The 24,358-nt window shown below is 38.9% G+C and overlaps 1 protein-coding gene and 1 non-coding gene across 2 annotated transcripts in view; both read right to left on the bottom strand.

Annotated features, from left to right (window-relative positions):
• The window catches only part of LOC138055845 (uncharacterized), a 31,619-nt gene that overhangs the window by 5,940 nt on the left and 1,321 nt on the right, over window positions 1-24,358 (bottom strand). Inside the window, exons 1-13 of the mRNA XM_068901715.1 lie at window positions 23,308-24,358; window positions 21,694-21,935; window positions 21,022-21,163; window positions 19,405-19,928; window positions 16,731-16,838; window positions 7,913-8,270; window positions 5,200-5,441; window positions 4,546-4,687; window positions 3,250-3,392; window positions 2,703-2,735; window positions 2,156-2,316; window positions 971-1,008; window positions 608-633 (exon numbers count right to left, since the gene is read on the bottom strand). The exon at window positions 23,308-24,358 is cut by the window's right edge and continues 1,321 nt beyond it. Coding sequence (XP_068757816.1) covers window positions 608-633; window positions 971-1,008; window positions 2,156-2,316; window positions 2,703-2,735; window positions 3,250-3,392; window positions 4,546-4,687; window positions 5,200-5,441; window positions 7,913-8,270; window positions 16,731-16,838; window positions 19,405-19,928; window positions 21,022-21,163; window positions 21,694-21,935; window positions 23,308-23,602 — 2,454 coding nt within the window. The 5' untranslated portion in view covers window positions 23,603-24,358. The remainder of the gene's footprint in view (window positions 1-607; window positions 634-970; window positions 1,009-2,155; window positions 2,317-2,702; window positions 2,736-3,249; window positions 3,393-4,545; window positions 4,688-5,199; window positions 5,442-7,912; window positions 8,271-16,730; window positions 16,839-19,404; window positions 19,929-21,021; window positions 21,164-21,693; window positions 21,936-23,307) is intronic.
• Window positions 18,721-18,793, bottom strand: Trnaa-ggc (transfer RNA alanine (anticodon GGC)). Its single transcript has one exon. It is a non-coding gene; the product is annotated as a tRNA-Ala (tRNA).

Raw genomic sequence — 24,358 nt, 5'->3', positions numbered from 1 at the left:
GCTCATGTTGAATCCTTTTTTACGTAGGTTAAATTGGTGATCTTCATTTTACCTAGGTTGAAAATGCACTCTACCTAGTTAAAAGCAGCTTTCAACCCCTCAAAAAGGACTATACATTCCCCTAGGCTCTGTCTTACGCACCACAACACATCTTCTTAATGTTTCGTATCATCTTATCGGTTTCGATCAATGGTTCTGTGTCTTCTTTTTCTTTTTTACATTTCATATTTCACCACTACACTACAACGACGAACATGTTCAACCTAACACAGTTCTTTTCATTATTTACTTTTGTATAATAAGTCAATTGATATCCATGTATTATAACCAAAACTAATCCTAACCTGAACCTTTTTTCTATAGGCTTAATTTAGGCTCCAAAAAAGTTCCTTCCATTCATCTTAGTGCGTATTCAACCTATATATAGGTAAAACGAGGATCACCAATTTAACCTATATAAAAACGGATTCAACCTGAGAACTGATTTTACCGGTAACAAAGAGACCGAACCTACTACAGCTCTCAACTTTCCCCGACATTTTGTCTTACGTAATAACAAAGCGAACAAAAATTGTTGTGTTCAATTCTATCGTTTATTCAACTTTACCTGTGAAATTGGACTTGAAATAGACCCTGCAAAATAAAGCGGACTTTTTGAACATCGATATTGTAAAAAAAAAAAAAAACGACTTCGTATCAAATGGCCATCGGTTCCCTGATTTCATGGAGAACTGACAACTTACAACCATGCCACACTCCGAGAATTCGTTCATCAATTCAGCAATAGTCTCACGTTATCGCCACCGTTTTGGTGGTGTGAACAGAATAAGTCAGAATAAGTTGTTACCAATATGGTTTCGATGACCTCACATGCAAGTCAGTGATTCCCGGTCACACTGACACTTAAAGTCATTCCAGCATCACATGCAAAGAAAGTAGCAATTTGGAGATTGAAGTGATAGTTACTTACCTAATCCATCCAGACGACTATGTGGATGGCGATGTTTTCTGAAAAAGAAGAGATAAGATGGGTTTATTATTGCAAGAAACCCGAAACTTCTAAAATAATCTTTCGCCACTTCGGTTAACAGCGTATAAAAGTCTTGTTGAGGCGGTGTTTAGCTGTAAATTGCAAAACAGTCACTGAAATGCGGCAGGTTTTACGATTCGAGTACAACCAATCAAGTTCAGAGTCCGGCAAACACAACTGTGTGATACAAGGTATTCGAAGAGTTATTTGGTGTGTGGTGTTCATGCGATTGTTTACAGACTACACAGACAGAAAGCTATAATAAATTTTGAATTGAGACAAGAAGGCTATTGGAAAAAAGCAATGTGTTTTGTTTCTCAATTGTCCTTTTATTAAAGTAGTCACCCGTAATGTTAGGAAGGATACGCAGACCTCGAAATTATGCCAGTAAATAAACTCAATTATTCATTTTGAAGCTTTTTAAGAGGAAGGTAGCATTTTCAGCTGATTACTGACTCAAGCTGTATCCCATTATCAACCACTGCATGCAACAAAGCAAAAAAGGCGGATATTGTAAACAACAAAAAATAGGCTATCGAGAAGATTGTTTTTCTGCTCTCGAAGCATAACTGGATCCAAAACTTGAAATTTCCGACTCAGAGCAATCATTATTTACAGAAATTTTTCAAACGCCAAAAAACGCCCGTTTAAGGAAGCACTTTTCATCAAGGAATTAAGTCCAACATTTAACCTGGATGGCGGCCTTAATCTACCCCCTGTTTCCTGCGCCCTAAAATGCAGTTTATGTGGTTCACAATCATATGTCCGTTTATGAAGTCAACCACCCGACTGATAAAGAGGTGTAGGGCCTATACAGTTAGGTTAAGGAATACGGTGTTAACCCACCCCCCCCCCCCCCCCCTACCATTCGAGTAACCAAACTGTAGCAAGGAATCATGGGAAGAATAAAGACACGAGGTTGTTGTTGTCTGCCATTTTAGAATGTGGGTGTGTTTTTAGTGCGAGTCTGAATCCATGCTTCCATCCGCTCAGTGTGCAACGGAGTCACCTCTTCATCAGTGGAGTGGTTGATCATCTATTCATCTATTCTTCATCTATTCTGTTTAAATACTGATTGCTCTGAGTCGGAATTTTTTGTATGAAACACTGTAGAGAACTTCATACTTGGGATTGCTGCTGCAGCGCCATGCGATAAGAATAATCAAGGCAACCAACAAGATGCCTCCAGCAACAGCTCCTGCGATAATATATGTGTTCTTCTTGCCTGATGTTCTGGACCCTGAATCGGCTCCCACATCAGTATTTTTGACACCTGACTCTGCATTCTATAACAATAAATACCGTTAGTTAATGGCAACAAAATACTCTGTGCTGGAAAAAAATGGATCAAGTTCGCTTTTATTGGGAACTTCTGGTGCAATGGGCTTGTCAGTCGACCTCACTAGGTTGAGTTTGTGGGTTGTCCACTCAGTTCTGGCAATGATCTATTAAGGTTAAAAAAGATCAGGTTCTCTTGCATTGGAGGGCAGTGATGTAGCAGGGGATGAAGTTCTTGGTTGTCCACTATGTTCTGAGAAGTTTTTCTGCGGATACTCTTGTTTTCTCTTCCCCTCAATGTTTTATTTGATGATGCATTGTTTTAATTTGATTGAAGTATCATAATTTTATTTCGATATTATTATCCAAATAATCCTTTTTTAAAGTGACCTACCCGCTGAGTCGTTCCGCCCACAGCCTCAGTAACCTAAGAAGAGATAGAACGACTTCATTATCATGCTGAATGAAACAAAAGTATGTACCTAGTTTTGAGATGAAGATCTACGGAGGTTACGCCTCTCCTAATGCTCCTCCTTCCCTCTGGGATGAACTCCCTTTAAGGCTGAGGGCTCGTGAATCACTTTTTTTAAAATCGAAATTAAAGACTGTTGAGTGGTTTTGCGATTTTTACACCCGGGTAGGGTCGTACCTCTTGTTGAACACTATATTTCATTGGCTGTATAGTGTCGTACTTCCTATTGTTTTCTGTGTTAAATCCATTATTAGCTTTGTTCGTTCTATTGTTCTATTGGCCGATGGTATTGATTTTAATGGTTCTGACGACGACGATGATGATGATGATGATGATGATGATGATGATGATGATGATGACAATAAAGACGATAAGATGATGGTGTGTTGATAATGATTATGATTATGTCGATGATGATGATGATGATGATGGCTTGCATCCGGTAATCAATGGTATTTAGGTCTCATACCTTGTCTGTTGGAGGCTTTGTTACTGTAGAAGTTTGCTTGGTTGTTGGTAGTGGAGGAAGCGTCGCTGTTGAGATTATTATATTACCTGCAGTTGGCTTTGGCAAAGTAGCCGAGGCCGTGGGACTTTGCTGAGGAAGAGGACCTTTAGAGAAAGAAAAACACAGGTCATATCAAACATGGATATCTTTTCGTTTGGACCTGCTCTTGATTGGTCTGGTTCAGTCAATGAATGCAAGCCTCATGAAACGTTGCAGTACTCGATCTCACTTGACTCATTTGAAACTCCATAAAATACGGATATTCAAGGATTTTTGCTGCTTCTTTCGAAATGACCTGCTTAGATACTTACCATCGTTTGCAATCTAGTACCCGGAGTCCTCGGGCTTTTTGGTCAGCGGGTGGGCACCTGGAAAGACTTTGGCGTGCTAAAATTCCCATGCAGTATTATGCGTTTATTATTTTTGTGATTTATATATTTCTGAGGTAGAAAAAACAAACAGCACTGAAACTAGTTTTAGATTTTGAATCTCCCTCCAAATTATGGGGTTTCCGAATTACTTACCGACTTCCTGTGGGACTGCATGGTTATGCAAGCGAGCAATCAAAAAAATAAGTCCATTATCCCAGAGTCTTTTCGGGCGCTCACCCGCTGATCAAAAAGCGCAAGGACTCTGGGTACGAGATTGCATCGTTTGTGTTTAACAAGTTTTTTGACTTGTTGAGAGCACTCGGTTTTTGTTTGATATTTTTTCCTGGAACGTCAAAGGCCATTTACATGATTGTCGAAGATCCAGTTCATACGGTAGAAGAACTCGATTTTTCGAGAATGCCAGTCTCATGTTCGATATTATTGTATTTCTCCAATGTTCGCCGTATTTTTCTGTTGCTAATGACGTGAAATATTTATCGATTCTACGAGACAAACAGAAACCTATACTTGTGATTAGCATGTAGAGAAAGCATCGTTCTGATGACTTTGGCTGCATCGATCTTGAAGACTTAAGAATTAATAAGTAAGTAAATCAAGTTATTAATTAATTAATTGGTACTGGTCAATTGATAAACAATAATAAGAGTTTGTTTTTCATTGGCCGTGTTTTCACGAGCGGTTTTTCAGGTCGGTTAGCGAGTGACAACCGAAAATTCCGTGAAAACAGTTCCTTTCCCAACTCGCTTAAAGTTAAGCGAGTCGGCAAATTGCAATAGAATTCGAACACGGCCATTGCAATTCCTCAGCAATTTTTAAACTGCCTATCGCTTTCATTCAATCAGTTCGCTTTTCAAAATAACCTTACATGTAACTCTTCCTTCCACCTTGAACATCGCACACGTGGAACTGTTGGTAGAAGCGTTGACGTCGTTTAGATCACGACATTGCACTGCAATCCGCATAATACGACCTTCTTTGCTCGGCAAAAATGTTGTACCAGGTTTGGACTGGGAAAGAAATGAATGAAAAACCAGAAACGTGATGAGAGGAAGTTTTATTGTTCTTTAGAATCCTGTATGAAACTCTTTTACCGTCTGTTCGCGGGGCAGCGAAATAGAACATTCTCAATAACTGAGCGAAATGACCGGTTTTATGAAACTGAAGAACAAAATAATCCTAATTAAAATGTGATCCAGTGAATTAAACTGAGTGGAATGAAAATCTTGCCAAACCGCCCAACACGTCAAACTACCAAATTGCAAGCTATTGGCGTTTGATGTGGTTAGAGCGGAATGAAAGGCACGTCTTGCGGAAGAGAAAAATATTTCGCATCGTACATGTCCACGTGACTTGCAAACAAACGCTATCACGAGGAAAAGCTGAGAGGGGGGGGGAGGTGGTCATTTAATTGCATTATCTGGCATGTTTCCTCAACAATCCCGTCAAAAAATAAAATCATATTCGGGAGCGCTTCAATTCTCTCATTTTTCTTTTTTTTTTGTCTCTTTAGAATACTCACCCTGATTTGTAGACGCCTTATCGACCAATCCGGAGTCACCTCCAAGCTGTCTTTCGCTGATTGCTTTGATATCTCTTTCCAGGATCCGTCGCAGTCGAGGTACTGTAAATGCAAGTTGCCGCCATATTGTAAGCTGCATGTCTTATTTTCAGGCACCATGACAGTTCTTTCATTAATTCCAGTTGGTGGGAAAAATGTCAATAAGCCTTCTGTCGTCTCGCCAGCAAATAGTATGTCGCATCCTGTTGGCGAAGAAGATCATTATATGTGATGTCAAGTATTATTCTCTAACAATGATGATGAACCAATTTAGCGGGTCGAATTCCCTAATTTTGTGGTATGCTTTCTCACCTGCTTATAATAATAATAATAATAATAATAATAATAATAATAATAATAATAATAATAATAATTATTATTATTATTATTATTATTATTATTATTATTATCATTATCATTATCATTATCATTATCACGACTCGCGGCCATGACTCACATGACTCGCAGCCATTGCTCGCATGACTCGCAGGCATGGCTCGCACACTAGTACAACTCCTTGGGAAAAGCAAAGGTGCAATTTCCGCGGCAAAGGCTTTCATTTCACGGAAACGATGCTATTTCTCCTTAATTGTCAACGCAAGGGCTGACGATGACGCCTTCCCACTCGTTTGCCGCTCGTAATAATTCCAAAGAACATCGCCTGGGTCATTGCTGGGCGATATTGTAATACGGTGGAGAGAATATCTTGAATGGACGTCGGCAGATCCTGTTGAATAAAACAACAGTAGAGCGGCCGTGTACCTTTTTGTTACTGCATCTTAAAAACCAAACGCGCACTTCATCACCCATCGTTTGCAATTACATTGCGCATTATTTTGCGGTACCTGTGGCTTCGGCTCAAAAGTCAAAACCTTAAGTAGGGGAGCAGCTCGAAGTAATGTCAAACATACTATCGCTTGTTTCTCGTGGAGTCAAACTTTCTCTTTAATACGTCATCTTTTTAAAATCACTTGCACCGACAATTTCTACTCTGAATAAAAATCTTTTTCCTGTTTCTTTGACGGGAATTAAAAATATGAACCTCCCATTGCGGATATTTAAAAATAACCAAGAAGGATTATTGGTTGTCTGAGTAGGTAGTCGCGTATTTGTTCCTCAATACATTTTTTTTTTCAAATTACTAAAGCAAGTTTCATTTTAAGCATAAGTGATAAATTGTTCGCTTAAATAGAAAACGATTCATTTAAACTAAAATGAGTTTTTTTGAGCATTAAGTTCCAATCACTTTGTTCACTTTCATTTATGACGACTATCATCGAGTGAAGAATTTCAATTATTACTGACCACAAATGCATCCGCCTTGTAAGCCTTGACGCCTTTCTTAACAAGCAAATAACTACATTGTGGGCTACGATGCTCTCTGTAAGTCAGTAGACAAGGTACAAGTTGTTTACCTTAGGGATGACTTTGAACCGGTCACAATACGATGACAAAAGGTGTGTATGCTGCCACACCGAATTCTTACCAATATATATTATTTTAAAGCGAAGCTATCCGCTATCGCACGATTTCCTGTGAGATTAAAAGACTCGGTGGCTTACGTATGTCTACTTCTAGAAATGTGTCATAGAGCCATTTGAACCAATTTAGGTGTATAATTCTCTTCGATGTTACACAAATGTACAAGAGCCGGATCTCGACAATGGGGCAGCAGTATATTTACTCCTTCTCATGACATTTGATGCTACTTTAAAGTAAAGAACATTGAACAAACAAACAAGCGAAAGCTCAGCTGCTGTTAGTTAGCCAGTGTTTGGCCGTCGAAAGACAAGTCTTGTAATAGTCATTTGACGTTCAATAGAAAACTAGTTGTAGGTTCTTAGTTTCCTCAGAATAGATTTGGACACAACTAAAATGTTGCGATTTCTTGAGTAAAAAGTTCACTTTTACCGGAAGTCAAGTTATAACCTAGGGAGAAAAATAGCCCTCAGATAATGGGGGCATATGCAGGGCCAATTTGGTTCCAAAAACATGGTCACAGCCTCATTATGCTGTTCAGTGAATAGTGTGTTGTTTCCACTGCTAACAGTTTTTGTTTTTAATTCTTGAAACTAAGGTGAACGGAGAGAAACCTCGAATCTAATATTTTCAAATCGCTGACCCGTTTTCTAAAGCTAGGCACCATTTTGTGAATTACACGAATACCGACTGCATATAATACATTGATTCAGAAGAGATTCGAAATGTAAAACGTGAGACTGGTGGATAATTGGCAAAATGACACATTCAAGTCCTTATAATAAATTTAAATTTCATAAATCAGCCTTGCCACCGAATTAGTACCTTGAAAACCTCAAAGCCAGACGATATCAAGAACAATGAAAGTTGTTAAAATTGGAAATAATTGCTATGAAAACATACAGTTTGAATGTATCGAGACTAAGCAGTTTGTATTTGTAACAATTCAAAAATGGATTTGCTAACCGTATAACGTGACTCCTAAGTTCGTGCTCTTTTTTTCTGCGTCAACACAACATATTTAGTTGCTGAACCGTGGTAACCGTAGATCCAGTTTTCAGAAATCGCTCAAACTTACAAATATGTTAAACCAGGTTACGATTGGCCAGGCTTTCAGAAAACGAAAATAAATGTGGTGCGTCCTTGTAGAAAAAAAGGGACAAACTTTTGAAACTCCTTGTATTATTTCCCCTACCTGACGTCTGACGAGCAAAAGCGACTGGAACGCAGGTGTTGTTAGGCTCGAAGAATGTGTTTTTTCCAGCAGATGTCACACATTGGCACCAGCATTTTGTGCCAACTAGCGGTACGGCGCTAAATTTGTTGCATTTAGGAAAGAATTTGTTTCCGTTTTTGGGACATTCATCAGAGGCTTCTAGCAGAAGGAAGTCGTCGTCCGGTTGAATTGTCTCTCGGGCGAGTGTTATTTGCGTTCCTTGAACCATCAAGTATGAACCAGAGAAGAGCAAGACGAGAAGGCAAGAAAAAGCCATTCTTTGAAATCCAGTGCTTTGGCGGTCAAACAATTGAAGGATAATTCTGTCAAACACGGACTATTAAGGTCCCGATGGAATCAGACCGGAACGTTCTGTAATTATTGTGCTTTCTTAAGTACAAGTTTTGTCGATCTAGCCGTGAAGCTACACGAACTCGTCACTAGCGAAAAGGACGAAGGTCTCGTTTTCTCTCGCTGAATTACGTGTTGCGCTCGCCAAGTGTGCTACTTATTCTAAGGTATCCTCGTATCACGAAATCTTGACTGCCTAGGACAATATCACCTGAAAATATTGAATCAAAAGGATGCAATTACGGGGTTCTTTTGTCTAATTGGTTGTGGGACCCCTGTGGGCAGTGATGTGGTCACCACATAGCCAGGGAATATATTGCGATAGTCTTCATCATTTCGTCAAAACAGTTGACGAGCTGCAATGTGGAAGCTTATGTCTTCAGCGCCCAAATACTCTAGGACGTCATTTCCACGGAAACGAAACGAAGATTGGTAACTTCAAAGAAATTGCGAAGAAAATGTTACGAACATTGTGTCGACTTTTAACTTCCTAAATTAAGTTCAATATCCGCTTTAAATGATTCCGTGAGAATTTGGAATCATTGTTAAATTTCTCAAAAGAACAATTCCTCACCCCTTTGGAGTCCCTAATCGAAAAAGATATTAGTCAATCACAAAAACGCGAGAACGTTCGCAAAAATTAATATTTACACCTGTTACACGTAAGCAATTGTGAAAATTATTCATTGAGATCTATGATCCGACACGGAAGACTGTTCTCGCTGTCACTGAAAAATAACATTACTTCGGGACGTTTGAAAAGAACGCTCCATGCATCGTTTGTTTCACCGTAAAGAGAAGACGAGGAGACTTATTTCAACAGCACTCACATTTCCCAAGATTTTGTCCTCTTGACTCTTTAATGTTGAACTTTAATGCTTGCTGGTCTGTATACTCTAAGCGTTATTCCGAAACAATTTATAATGATCGTAAACAGGGACATCATAAAATCATTTGTTTTCGGAGACGAGGCCTTATGTTGTTAAGTTAGATTTAAACGCTACTTTCACAAAAATAAGTGGATTTTGGATTTTTTCATTGGGGTACAAGGATTAATCATAAAGTCACCGTGACTGGATCTCTTTAAATCTACAGTTTAAAAATAATTCATGAATAAAGTGTCAAAATGAGCACTGGTAATTGCTTTACTGATTCAATGATTTTTTTTCTTGAAGTGTCTTTTTTGTCTTCATCGATTCAATGTTTCCGTGCCATTAAATTAAAACGCGATTGCTTTAAACCACAACAAAAGAGACAACATTAGTTACTCTCAAAAAAAATTTCTCTTTTGTTTTAAGTAATTCACTGCTGGAAATGACCTCACGTTCAACTTGGTTAAATCTACCGGAACCTCCGCTTTACGTTCTTGAAATATGCGATTCGTCCGTGCTTCGTTACCTCAAAGTCGAACCTCTGTGGTTGAGAGAATAGGAAAAGGACATTGCGTAAGTCAACTAATGACTTTTGAGTCCTTGTAATTTCCGCAAGACTATGAAGCCTTACTTTGGGACTAAGACGTGGAAAGGTTATTTGTGTCAGACATTGTTTCATATAGTATTTATTATTAGAAAAGCTGGTAGAATATAAGTCTAAACTTTCATAACAAATTTACTATTCACAGTCCCTTTCTATATTGCTTCAATTTACAGTAATTATCACAGGAACAATGCTTTGCTATTATAGCTTTGTTCATCGTCTTTGTTTCTTAAAAGATCTAAATTGACGCATTTGAACGAACGCAAAGAATATCATTTAAATTCAAGATGTTTTCTTCGAGTCGTTTGCATTTTATCTAGGACATCTTTACAGCAATGTTACGAGAGCTGCGAAAATATGATATTGCTTCACAGTTTGTTATACGTGACAAGTTGCCTGCCAAATTATGAAGTACAATATTTGGACTTGTTGAGGAACTTTGTTCAGTTGTGTCAAATAATTTTGCACGCAATTCTTCACATTATCTGGACGAGGTTGCTGTGTCATGCAGCGATGACGTCCACTTATCCTCGTATATTCCCGTACTTTTTTCTTGATATCTCAGCATTTTCACCAAATGAGGATGTATATCTAGATCTCACCTCAAAAACGAAAATTCGTGAAACATACCTGCGCAAAGTTGGAAAATCGCGTCTGTGATACCAATCAAATGACACTCGTTGAATGAAAGTTGCTGTTTACCCAGGACTCCGTTGCTGATATTGTTTTCGATTGAGCATTTCCATTTTCGTCAAACTCTTTGCATCCATGCATCAAGTAAGTTTTAAGACAGCACAAGACAGTGGCACGAGGAGTTGACGAATTGCGCAGGTTTTGAATGCCTTTTTCCTATGTATGGGCACACCATTGCCCTGCAAATGAGACGTACGCTTTAAGATCAGCATGAACTCGAAACAAAGTGGGGGCTTGGAACGAATGACTTGTTGTGTGAAGAGCATCGACAAAGGCTAAAAGCACCTAGCCTAAAGGCTGCATTAGGTGCAGACATGAGACAATTACTGAAATATATCCTGTAATTTAAGAGAGTTTGGTATGGCTTAGGGGACAGGTGTCCTTTCAGTTTATACTAAGTTCTGTATGTCCATTTCTTGTTTGATTTATTTTTAAAAGGCTGCAACTTCTGACTTCCTTTTTGTCGGTCCAGTCGTCTTCTTATTTCATTAGGTTACTAATGCCATAGGACATTGGAGAAAAGAAAATTGAGAACATCGAAACATAGAGAAGTTGGGCGTGGAATACATGGAAAAAAATTAGTTTCTCCATTTGTGAAAAAAATCGAGCTGAAGTAGATATGTCTAGAAATACAAGAAATAAGATGCACGCGGATTTCAATAAGCGTCACGAAGTGTCCCTTTCTCTTCTCCCCAATAAGCCATTTCCGACTTCGTGTCTGCCTCCTCTTCAAAGCGAGTCCAAGTGCGAAGTTTTTGTGATGGTAATTAGAGCGGTTTTCAATAGACCTTATTCACGATGGCCGCCATGTTGGATTTGCTATTATCATGCAAATTAGCTACACACTTCTTAGGGGGCAAACAACACAAGTTCGAGAGGTTACAACGAACACCTTAGCCACACAGATAATTTGTTTCACGTTCATTGAATGTTTATCACCTAAGCAGTAAAATACAATCATTACACAAGTTACTTCGACGTTTTTTTAGTGAAAAATGAGCAGATAACGAAGTAGAAAGTCAAAATGTCAAAGGCAATCAAAAGATAAAAAAATTTGATAACCCAATTCTACATACTAAAATGGACTTTTTGCAATGTTATTCCAATATTTCATTGAGCCGATTTCCGCAAATTGCTCTTATTTCAGTGTTTGCCCCCAGCATAACGCATGGCTAATTTGCATGACAATATGAAAACCAACATGGCGGCTATCGTGAATAAGGCCTATTGAGTGTCGAAAGTAATTAGTGAATTCTCTATTTTCGAATTCCCCATAATGCACTTTGTTTGCCCCCCAAATTTTGCATAAATCATTGTTTTCAAATGCTCTTGGGAATATGCAGCGTCCCCAAGAGCATTTCAAAACAATAGTTTATGCAAAATTTGGGGTGCAAACAAAGTGTATTATGGGGAATTCGAAAATAGAGAATTACTTTGGTTTATGATTACTTCACTCAGTGATTGGTTGAAAGTTTTCGGGCCATTTTTTCAACTAATCAGAAGTGCTTCGTTTTGGATATCAAAACTGGGCTTGCATTTCTGGGCATAAGTGAGTGGAAAAGCACCACTTTTTGTCGTCATTCACACCACTCATGACGTCTGCCAATCATTTGCAGTGTGGCTACCAATTGAGCTAATTATATTAGCCACCTGAGGGATGGTCACTTTGTGAGCCTTCATGATGGCCCCGTTGAGGATAGCCTGCACACTGGTTCTCCGTGCGTCAAATGGCGCACCATCAACAGCTGGGGAATCTTGAATCTCTGTAAATGTAAATGTAAATGTAAATGTAAATGTGCGCTTTGTTGACCCCTCCCAACAAGGGCTTTTCACGATCAACCGGCTCAACGGGATGGGACCGAATCTTGTTGTTGACCGCGCGCCATTGGACGCACGGAGAGCCTGTGTGCATTTTACTCAGAGGATAAAGATATCAGTGAAGTACACAAATTTTCGAAATATCATTACTCAGCTTGATAGTGAGGCAGTGAGGACAAAAACAATTGATGGTTTTCATCTGACGTCACGGCGGCCATGTTGATGTACAGAACAATGCAGCCACATGTCTTTTGGGAATTTGACTCTATTATTATGCAAAACTTGTGGAGCCATTTTCTATTGTTTTGCACACCAACATGGCCGTCTCATCACGTGGATGCAAACCAAGAATTATAATGCAAACATGAGCCATAATTTGCTATTGTTTTGTACTCCAATATGGCCGTCTTATCACGTGGATGCAAACCAAGAATAGCAACACGTTGGGATGAATGTGAAAAATGTTTACATATCATCCACTATCCTTTGCCTTGGTCCTCTGAACCTGTCTTTCAAGTTGAATTTTAATACATCGGAAAAAGGCTTACCGAACTATATTCATTTACAGAGTTGTCATGGTTTATCCAGGTCCTTAACATAACTTGCAACGAAGGGGCAACAGACCTCCTACGAAGAAGGCTTGGTATAGGTGGTTTACAACCAATCTCTGGAGCCCCAGGTAACAATGATGTACACTGTTTTTGTTTTATAGAGTATTTTCACGTGACGTCACGGCGGCCATGTTGGTTTACCTAAACAATATAATGGCGGCCATGTTGGTGTACCCAACTAATCCTCTGGGAATTGAGCTCTATTATCATGCAAACATTTTCATTTGTTTCGGTGGAAAAACAAGGTTACTGATCACGCGAGTGAAAACACTTTATAGGAACCTTTTTTATAAGAATTCTGAACGTTGAGGCTGAGATTGACCAATATTTTAAGAACATTCCTCAGACGAGTGCAAGTTGAGAACGTTTTTAATTTGCTCATTTGTATTTTAAATGAAAGCATAAAATAAAGGTAAATAAATGTAAATTAAGCGAATTACTTAAGAGCATGTTTTGTCGAACATAATAATGGTTTTCTTATTGCATGATACACAACTCAGTTTGTAATAATGAGCAGTTCTTATTTATAATCGATCCGAAATAACTTCTACACCATGAACGTAATCAGGTGAAAATAAAGTTTGACGTAAATTTAAGAACATCTTAAAGAACATTTTCAACCTCATATCGCAAAAATATAGAAGAACGTTCTGCCTCAGTTCCAAAATTAGACGTTCGTATAAAGCAAGTGTTTAATGCACAATTGCTGGTTTACGAACTAAAGGACCTTATAAGGGATCTTTTGTTTTCGTCCACCAACATGGCGGCCATGACGTCACGTGAAAACAACCTAAACCCTGGATGAACCTTTGGTGTGCAAAATGTATTCTGATGTGCTTGGTTTTCCAAAAAAAACTTTGGTACTTCGTCGGTGGAAAGTGAAAAACGAAAATGTAGTGTTATGAAACTAGTTTCTTAGAGTACTTTGCGAGCTGACGTCTCGAGCGTTTGCCCTTCGTCACTGCGAATCTGCTGACAAAGCGCGAACGCTGACGGAGGGCGAACGCTCCGACAAAGATCGAACCCTCACTGAGCTCACAGATCTTTCCAAAGGTGGTGTATTTTCCTTAATTAGTTAAACAACTCGTTTGATTAAGGTAAACCAGTATATTTTTGGAATTGTATTCTTTGCGTTGTGCTATTCTCGGATATTTTCCCACGCCTCCTTGGTTTATTTTTGTTTCAAAGTAGACAACTTGATCCTTTCAAACCAGACAAAAGCGCAGAAGATATGACATCTGTCCATCATTTGGATATTTTAAATTGTTAAATATTCTTACTGTACTCATCTTTATGCAAGACTAATTTACAATATCAAGAGCTAGTCTACCCCGGAGGATAAAACTCATTGGTTACACGCGTAACTGAAAAGTTGGGAAAAAGAGTGTGTGGATCTTAATAACGATGAACTGTATTTTTGCTCTTGCACACATGGAAAGCAGAAACTCGAATTTGGAGGTCCGCTGACCAAGCACGAAAATCTCATTGAACATTTTAAACGTTGCTGGCACTCAGAGCTTGTAAAACCTATCCCTACTGTCGAAAATAGTGGTTCAAGGGAAAACCACACACTTACCATGCAAGTGGATTTTCAAAGAGTCTTTCTTTCCGTTTCGCTGTAACAGCAGACAAACTCGTATTTTGACAAGTTTTCATCAATATCCTGAGGAGCCGGAAACTTAGTCTTCCAGAATATTCTACCATTTTAGAGCCTCCTTATGTATTGTTACTTAATTAATTTAGTATTGTTCTTATTAACCTACGTTTATTGCATATTCTTCTTTTAGTTTTGTAGGTCAGTGAAGATTCATATCATCAACACTCAGAAGTCGATTTCGAGATAATTTCATATGGTGGCAGCCCAACGTGCAATAAACAGGATCTTCCATTCCATGCTGAGATATTTCTGTCCTCCTGTAAATAACTTCTTCTATAACGCAAATTACGGGATCCGTTTCACTAGTGTCACCAATACAACCACCGTTGGTGACGCAAGTACTATCGTTGTGGTAGCCTGCAGTCATACCAGTATTGCGGCCATCGTTGGTGCCATCGCTGGCAAAGCAGGTTGCAGGTATCTCTTCAACGAGATTGTACACATGCTGCTCTAGACTGATGGGTCGATGATTTTGGAGCCTTGATGCATTAAGTGCGTTTCCTACTGTCATGTCAGAGCCCCAGGAAAAATGTCCTATTGGAACGTCAATTGGCTCGTAAAAGTGCTTTGTGGCAAAATTCTCGTCCATGGAATTGGACCCGTCGTGAATGGTTAATTTTCTGATTTGTTGAGTAACTTGGTAAGTGGACGCGTACGAATGTGGAAAAAAAGGTCTCTGATTAACTGCAAATGAAAAAGCATCTTTCCCCGACTGGGCTCTTCAGGATTAATTTACAATGAAGTTGGGTGGGGGAGGGAAGAGGCGGCTTGGTCAGATTAAGGCTCGACCACAACACCAGGGATAGTCTTCCACTCTTTTCAAAGAATGGGTTTTACTACCAAATCTTATGAGAAAGGCCATGCTATTTATAGTTCTTACCCAAGAAGACTTGTCATAGTATGTGTATTTTGTTACGGACAGTACGGTGTTACCCGTGAAATCGGGTCACATGAGTAACACGTCTTGCGAATCATGTGAGTTCGTAGTTCGTTCTCGTTCGAGTTGTTGTATTTACAGTGAGTAGTGCGTGTTTGATATTAAATCGATGTGAAACTTCAAGATTTGAGCCTCGGAATCCAGCGAAACGCCCTATAGCGTTACCTTCTTATACATATTTTGCATGAAGAACATTCCCCGATAATCACTGCAGTATCCTATTTTTGTAGCGGTGCAAGAAGAAAATTCTTAACCATCCCCTACTGGGCTTTTCAGAACTAATTTACAATGCCGTTTGAGGGAGGTGGGGGCTTTTTCAGAATAAGGCTGGACAAGAGTCCATTGCCCCTATCACCGTCATAAGTGTCAATTTTTAAACCAAAATAAACAATAGACTAAATGTTGTACCCAACTCAAATCTCCCGTGGTTAAGATTCTCTGTGTATTGAATGGAGCAAAATTTTGGAGTGACAAACAAAGAGTGTTATGGTACTTTTGATACTGGCTAATTGATCTTGAAAATTTGTCGTTTTCATAGTTATCAATGGAAAAATAATTATTCATTGAAAATAGACGATGTGTTGACAAAATTAAGTCGTGTTTATCTTTGGATTCTATGCGCTCGAAAATAGTCATATTTTTTATGCACCTTTTTCTTTTCAAACCTAAATTTTTTTGTGGATGTTGACTTCAACTTCCTTTAAACCTGACAACAATTAGATATTTATATCATTTATATTTACATTTATTTCATTGAAGTATTTTAAAACAAATTTTCCTTGGTAATTTGTCCAAGTTGTATTTTTTCCCTTTCTTTTGAAAATCGCACTGACTAGGCACATACAATTTCATACAAAATCGACTTTCATTTTTCCCCATATTCACGAGTTTCCGCTATTTGGATGTGTTTGAGGTTAATCTCTTTATTGTTAACAGTTCTTTGGCAAGCAACAAATCCAAGATAATACGGACCAAAGATTGTAGCCATTTTCAAATCATAATTGTTTTTCTTAGAGTATAATGTCAATTTTTTCTGCGAACTTGAACGAAAACAGTGAACGAAAACATTGTATGACATACAATCGGCCATCTAAGTTTAATTTTCATGGCTTACAAGCCCTTTATAAATCAGATGATATATAAGCGAAGCAGCTTTCGTTCGTCTTCATGAGTCGTCATTGACGACATGCCCATCTGCAGCTGTTGTTAGTGTTCTTGAGGTGAAACATCGACAAGACCAAATTATAAACTAACAATTATGATGACAAATAAAACAGAGCCGACAGTAATTCCTGCCGTGACATCAGTGGAATGTGAAGCGTTGTCAACAAGATACCGTGTGGTCGGCTGTGGCGAAGGAGCCTGGAAACGAAGAGAAAATTAAAATTAACAAATAGGTTAAATACCGTGCGATTACTTGAATAGGAAATCGTGACCCCAATCGCCGAGAAGTAGTAACGGTCTCTTTGAGAGTTGAGGGGCGTGTTTTAACAGTATTTGGTGAGTTGATGATAACGATGATGATGGTGGTGAAATTACAATCTATGCGTTTTACTGATCAAATGTATGAAATTTATTTTGTACTGACTTTTAGAACGTGAATCGGTCAGGGCCGGTACAGAGATTCATAAGCTGACATGTATAACATTAGTTCGTCAAAAGCGCTAGCCACTAAGCTCATGAGATACTAAAAAAACTGACAATCGCAACAGTATTAAACTTTTGATCTAGTTGCCACTTCGTCGTATCAACATAGTTGATACCAAATTTTAGGTCTTTTCACTGAAAATCAAGGTCTCAAAAAAGTGTTTTAAAACGTCATAATGGGAAATGGCACCATGCAAATGTGAGATTCAATCATTTCAAATAAAAACGACCGGTAGTGAGGCAGTTTAGCTTCACTTTTAGGTGATTCGTTTACAGAAGTGGAAGAAGTTGGAGAAACGTCAAATTTGGCCCAAAGTATATTCCTTGTGTAAGAAAATAATTCAGAAGGGGTACCACGTCATTTGAAAATCTGTGGAGGCATGACACGCGATGTAAAAAGTGAAAACATAAATTATTTGTTTTGCCTGGTATGTTTCTAAATACACATACGCAGTTTATAATATAGTCACGTGATAGTCCCCAGATTCTTTGCCTTAGCCACATTAATTACAAGAATGGTTTTTCACAAATTTTCTCTCTTGCTACGCTAGCGTTTCACTCTCCCGTGCCTCACTGGTTTCTTTTTGATATTACGCTGCATACGACACATTCACGTTATTTTCGATCCGATAAAACTACTCCTATTGCTAGGATATGTTATTGCAAGGATATTTTATCATCGCTTTAGTCGATTCAATCCTTGCAGTTTGCTTCTAACCCTTCCACCCGGCCGAGGGCGAAACCCGCGGGATGTTTTAAATCTCATTAATAATATATTTTTGTATCTAATGAAACACATGCTGCGCGTGTTGTAAATGGCTTAAAATAATCCTCCATATTCAATAGCCGTTTTGACCAATCGTGATGGAAAAAAGACTATTCCTTTGTGAAAGGCGGCCTAGCGCAGTTCGCCTGGGAATTGAAAAACACCCTGAACATTGAAGAAAACTTATTGCCTAGTGTTACATAAGAAGACGCGCCAGTCCAGTTCACCTAGGAATCAGAGGAATGTAATTCAGCGATGTATAAAAATTATATTTACGGTTGCTGTTAAGCGTAAAAAAGTTCTGGTTAAGTGTTTTGAGGGCTCTTAAACCGTGGACAACATGCCTCCAAAACGACAGTTTAGGTCGCCAAAGACAAAAGAGCAAGAGAAAAAAGACTTGGAAGACTGCATCCCAAAGGCTACCAGGAACGCAACAAAGTTGGCGTTTAAGGCTTTCTCTGAGTGGCAGATATCAAGGAACAACAAGGATCCTTCACAAGAGCAATGTTCCTTCAAGTTCGACTTAGCTAAAATCCAGTCATTGAATTGAAATATCGTAAACATGAATGTTGAGAGCTTGAACTTCTGGCCGACGAAATTGGTTGAGGAGGTCGTTAAGGCGGACCGGAGTGACGTACCTTTGTGTATTCAAATCAAGGCAATAAATTCCTTACCATTGTCCTTTGTGTGTTTTATTGGGTAGACTTTCATATACCGAGCTAAAATGGCGGATTAGGCCTTGCTAATTAGGTATTGTTATCAAGTAAAGCTATGATCTTCGCAGTTATGGACGCAATTTTAGCAATTGCGTGGATAAGCCTGAAAAATTCAGGACTTCAACGGGGTTTGAACCCGTGACCTCGCGATGCCGGTGCGACGCTCTAACCAACTGAGCTATGAAGCCACTGACGTTGGGAGCTGGTTATTTGTTGGTTCTAATTTTCCCGTGAGGAATGAATCCATGAACGAAATGATATATGAAATTACTCATATACTGAACTGCGGATATGAAATCAAGTAAAGCTATGATCCTCGCAGTTATGGACGCAGTTTTAGCAATTGTGTTGAGAAGCGTTCATCAATTCATTCCTCACGGGAAAATTAGAAAGAATTTGAAGAATTTTCAACCTCTTTTGCGTCAAGTTAGTCATCATATTGTGTCCGATCCTTTGGAATATTAACATCTGACGCCGGAATTTTGATCAAGAAATATTATGTTGCTTACTTGATGTATCATGCCCCATTCTATGCATCTCCATATACACTGAAGCCTCGTTAGGCTTACATTGCAACATTAACGTGCACACGCATCTAAGATTCATGATCTGCGCAAATGACGATCGCGCACCTTGTTTGTATGGAGTCAATTTTCGCCAACATCCTGCTTTTTGGCAAGAGACATCTTTCAGTAATAATCTCTCAGACAATTTCAAAAAAAAAAATTATGATCATAATGATGATTCTGATGATAATGGTTTAAATTAACTAATTAGTAGTGGTATTTAGGTCTCATACCTTGTCTGTAGGAGGGTCTGTTACTCTAGAAGTTTGCATGGTCGTCGCTAGTGGAGGAAGCGTCGTTTTCGAGATCACAATTTCACTTGCAGTTGGATTTTGCAAAGTAGCCGAGGAGTCCGTAGGTGGCTCTGTAGGAGGCTCTGTTGCTCTAGATGTTTGCATGGTTGTCGCTATTGAAGAAAGCGTCGTTTTTGAGATCATCATTTCACTTGCAGTTGGATTTGGCAAAGTAGCCGAGGGGTCCGTACGTGGCTCTGTAGGAGGCTCTGTTGCTCTAGAAGTTTCCTTGGTTGTCGCTATTGAAGAAAGCGTCGTTTTTGAGATCATCATTTCACCCGCAGTTGGATTTGGCAAAGTAGCCGAGGGGTCCGTAGGTGGCTTTGTAGGAGACTCTCTTGCTCTAGACGTTTGCATGGTTGTCGCTAGTAAAGGAAGCATTGCTTCTGAGATCATTAATTCACCTGCAGTTGGCTTTGGCAAAGTAGCCGAGGGTCCCTTGGGACTTTGCTGGGGAAGAGGACCTTTAGAAAAGAAAAATCATGGGTCATGTCAAACATGAAAATCTTTTCGCTTTGGCCTGGTTCAGTCGATGAGTGCAACCGTCACGGGAGGTTATAGTATTATCACTTTGAGACAAAATTTTATCAATTGTAGGAGACTCAAGAACCTTTTCTTCTGATCAATATGACTAGGGCTGCATCAATCTTGATAGATAGATAGATAGATAGATAGATAGATAGATAGAAAGATAGATAGATAGATAGATAGATAGATAGATAGATAGATAGATAGATAGATAGATAGATAGATAGATAGATAGATAGATAGATTTATTGAAATAATTAAATCGCAGCCAAAGGCTGAATTGTATAACTATGTACAAAAAATATTAGAAAAGTCTTATATACAATTTAAAATTATGCTAGTGTAAATACGTAGTGTTAAATTGGCAGCGCTGGATTGTGACGGCTGCACATTGCAGGTATAAATGTCTTTCTAAAACGTTCAGTTTTAAAACCTGGCAGGCTAAAAGTTCTTTGCCGCCTGAGATTGTATAATGAATGATATCTTGGAGGCAGAAGGCTGTGGAGATTGTTTTGTTCATCAGATATTTCATTGAATAGTTTGCAACACAGCTTCTCACGTCGGACGCTTAAGCTCTCCAATTCAAAACTATCTAGACAGAGCTGGTATGGAATATCAGGCGCAGAAAGCCCGTTTCTGAACCCTCAAATTCTTCACAGAGGTAATCTTGAAGTTTGTGATGGAACACTTGGGCCCCATACTCAAGAACAGGTCGTATAACCGTGCAGTAAAATTTAATTTGGCTTTCGGCCCCACACCAGCCCTTCTCAGCTGGACTAGGAAATACAGTCTCCTGTTGGCCTTTTCAATAGCTTGCTCTACGTGGTCATTCCACTTAAAAACTTAAATAAATAAATAAATAAACAAACAAACAAACAAACAAACGAATAAATAAATAAATAAATATACAAACAAATAAATAAATAAATAATTAATTATTGAATACTTGTCAATTGATTAAAAATTGTCAATTGTTTTCTCGCTTTCATTCAATCACTTTTCTCTTATTTTTAATAACCTTTAGCTTACATGTAACTCTTCCTTCCACCTTGAACATCGCACATGTGGAACTGTTAGCAGAAATGTTGACGTTATTTAAATGGCGACATTGCACTGCAATTCGGAGAATACGACCTGAGATGTTCGGAAAAAATGTGGCGCCAGGTTTAGACTGAGAAAAAAAAAAAAGGAAAAACCAGAAACATGATCAAATTTTATTGCTGCTCTTTTTAGAATCCTGTACAAAACTCTACTACCGTCTGTTCTCTGGGCAGCAAAAAACCCATTCCCAATAATTTAGCGAAATGACCGGTTTTATGAAAGGGAAGAACAAAAGAATCTTTATTAAAACGTGATCCAGTGAAAGAGAGGGCAATGAAAATCTCGCCAAAACTTCATCAAACTGCCAAATTGCAAGCGTTTGGCGTTTGATGTGGAAGGGCGGAATGAAAAGCACGTCTTACGGGAGAGAAAAGATTTCACATCTGAGATGTCCACGTCACTGCCAGGCAATACTATTACGAAGAAAAGCTGGAATGCGGTCATTTAACTGCATTGTCTAACACGTTTCTTCAATAAGCCCTCTAGGTTAATTTAAATACGCTTAAATAGTGCGTACTTCTCAAAGGAAATACATAAAAATCATACTCAGAAGCACTTCGATTCTCAGATTTTCCTTGTTTGTCTGTTTAGAATACTCACCCTGACTTGTAGACGCCTTATCGACCAACCCGGAGTCACCTCCAAGCTGTCATTTGCTGATTGGTGTGATATCTCTTTCCAGGATCCGTCGCAATCGAGGTACTGTAAATACAAGTTGCCGCCATATTGTAAGCTGCATGTCTTATTTTCAGGCACCATGACAGTTCTTTGATTGATTCCAGTGGATGGAAAAAATGTCAATAAGCCTTCTGTCGTCTCGCCAGCAAATAGTATGTTGCATCCTGTTGGCGAAGAAAATAGGAAGCGGCTAGAGCACTCAAGAAGTAAGGAGAAACACTCGCCTATCGGCTCGTGTATCCCCCTACACTTCTTTCGTGCTCTAGCCGCTTCCTGCGTGCTTTATAACAGAACAGAGCACAGTCAAGGCTTCTTTATTTGTTTTTATATATGATAAAGAACAAGCAATTTTCTTCAAAAATTCTACTTTATTTTCAAAGCGCGCGTTGCTTGTGGCGAACTGAGGTGTCGTCAGCACAGTGCTTTATACTCTGATAAAGCACGCTAATTTCGACCAATCAGAGCGCTTGTAAGAATGTTTAAAATTATTTAATTGGTTAATGAAACGAAGGCTTGTCAAAACATCAATCATTTGGAAAGTGGCTTGACAGAAATCACACAAAATTCGAATTTATGGAAAAACAAGTGCCTCAATGTTCGGTTTCAGTCTGTAAAAAACAGCAAAAAAGAGGATCTAAATAATTAAGTTCAGTGAAAACCGGCCGAATTGTTGCCCATGAAAACCTTCACGTTTCCAACATGACAATTAGAAAACATTTTGTTTATTGCTTGCGGCTCGGCTGGAATCTGAAAATCTGTTGGGAATTTTGTAAATGAAGAACTCCAGCGTGAGGACATTCTGAGCTTGAAAGAACTGCTGGACCGGGCGACGGCTGAGATTTTCCATCCAAAGCACTTGACAGAATATCTGAGCAAGCCTTTAACTGACAGCTTCAAGGAAAACTTCGGAAATTCATCTGCCATTTCTGCGGATGATGGCGTGGGCTTTCGTTTGTTCCTGCTTTGTACTCTCATAAAGCACGCTTTTTAAACCAATGAGAGCGCGCGTTATATAGAAACTTTATTATAAATGAAAATGTAGTCCTGGCAATTTGCCAAGATAGGAACATAGTTCAAAGGGATATAAAGCATTATTTGTATGAGTCAATTTAGCGGGTTGAATTCGCCTTATGTCGCCTGTGAGGACGCAGCTCTTTATAGCCTCTAATTTCATTGGATTCCTTTAGGACCTATGGTCCATTGCTTCTTTTGTATCGTTCTTTGTGTCCATTGTTTTCTGAACCAATCGCGATAGCCTTTCGGAGAACTGCATGTCGCACTTGGACTCGTTTTGAAGTCAATTGGAAAAGAAATTATTTGTTGCCACGCACTGATCGGTAACGGGACTCTCTGACGTGTGATGGTGTTCTAGCGATAGCCGTGGCTGTATCAAATATTCAACAGTTTTAAGAGTGCCGCTCAAACTCAGAGAACTCAAACCAGGTTACGATTAACGAGGCTTTTAGAAAACGAAAAGTAAGGTTCGTCCTTCTAGAAAAAAAAACCTCTTGAAAGTCCCTGTATTATTTCCCCTACCTGACGTCTGACAAGCATAAGCGACTGGAACGCAGGTGTTGTTAGGCTCGAAGAATGTGTTTTTTCCAGTAGATGTCTCACATTGGCACCAGCACCCTGCGCCAAGCGGTGCGGCGCTAAATTTGTTGCATTTAGGAGAGAATTGGTCTGCGACTTTAGGACATTCAGCAGAGTCTTTTAGCAGAAGGATGTCGTCTTCCGGTTGAATTTTCTCTCGGACGAGTTGTATTTGCGTTCCTTGAACCATCAAGTATGAACCAGACAAGAGCAAGACGAGGATGCAAGAAAAAGCCATTCTTTGAAATCCAGTTCCAACTTCAGTGCTACTGGCGCTCAAACAATTGAAAAATAATTCTGTTCACCACGGATTATTAAGGTCCCAATTGAATCAGACCGGAACGTCCTGTAATTAGTGCGCTCTAAGTACAAGTTTTGTCGATCTAACCGTGAAGGTACACGAACTCGTCACTTGTGAAAAAGTGGAAAGTCTAATATTCTCTCACTGCAGTGTCACTGAATCAAGTGTTGTTATTCTAAGGTATCCTCGTATAAGGAAGTCTTGACTACCTGGACAATATCACTGGAAAATATTGAGTCACAAGTATTCAATTTCGGGGTAAGGAAAAGTCAACGGCAGCTTTACATGTCTTCAAGAATGCTAAGTATTTTACTACTAGTGATGTTTTGTCCGATAAGGGAGGTTTTTGATCTTCTGAATATTATTAGATATTAGTAAGGCATGTGGACCTGATGGTATCGGGAACTGTGTTCTTATAATTTGTTCTAGTGGCATTGCATCGTCATTTTCAAAGTTTTTGAACATTTGATTATCTGCAGGCGTTTATCCACTTCAATGGAAGCTTGCTAATGTTATCCCGTTGTTTAGGAAAGATGGTCGTCAATATAAAGTTAATTATCGTCCGGTAGCCCTTTTGTTTTTTCTTTATAAAATAATGGAAAAAGTCATGGTTTATTAGGCTTATTAGGATTTAGGCTTAATGCAGATGTTGTTCTTGGATATAAGCAAAACTTTCGATAAGGTTTGACATAA

Source organism: Montipora capricornis, chromosome 7, assembly GCF_036669925.1.
Source record: "Montipora capricornis isolate CH-2021 chromosome 7, ASM3666992v2, whole genome shotgun sequence".
NCBI lineage: Eukaryota > Metazoa > Cnidaria > Anthozoa > Scleractinia > Acroporidae > Montipora > Montipora capricornis.
This window is presented reverse-complemented; position numbering and strand designations above follow the sequence as displayed.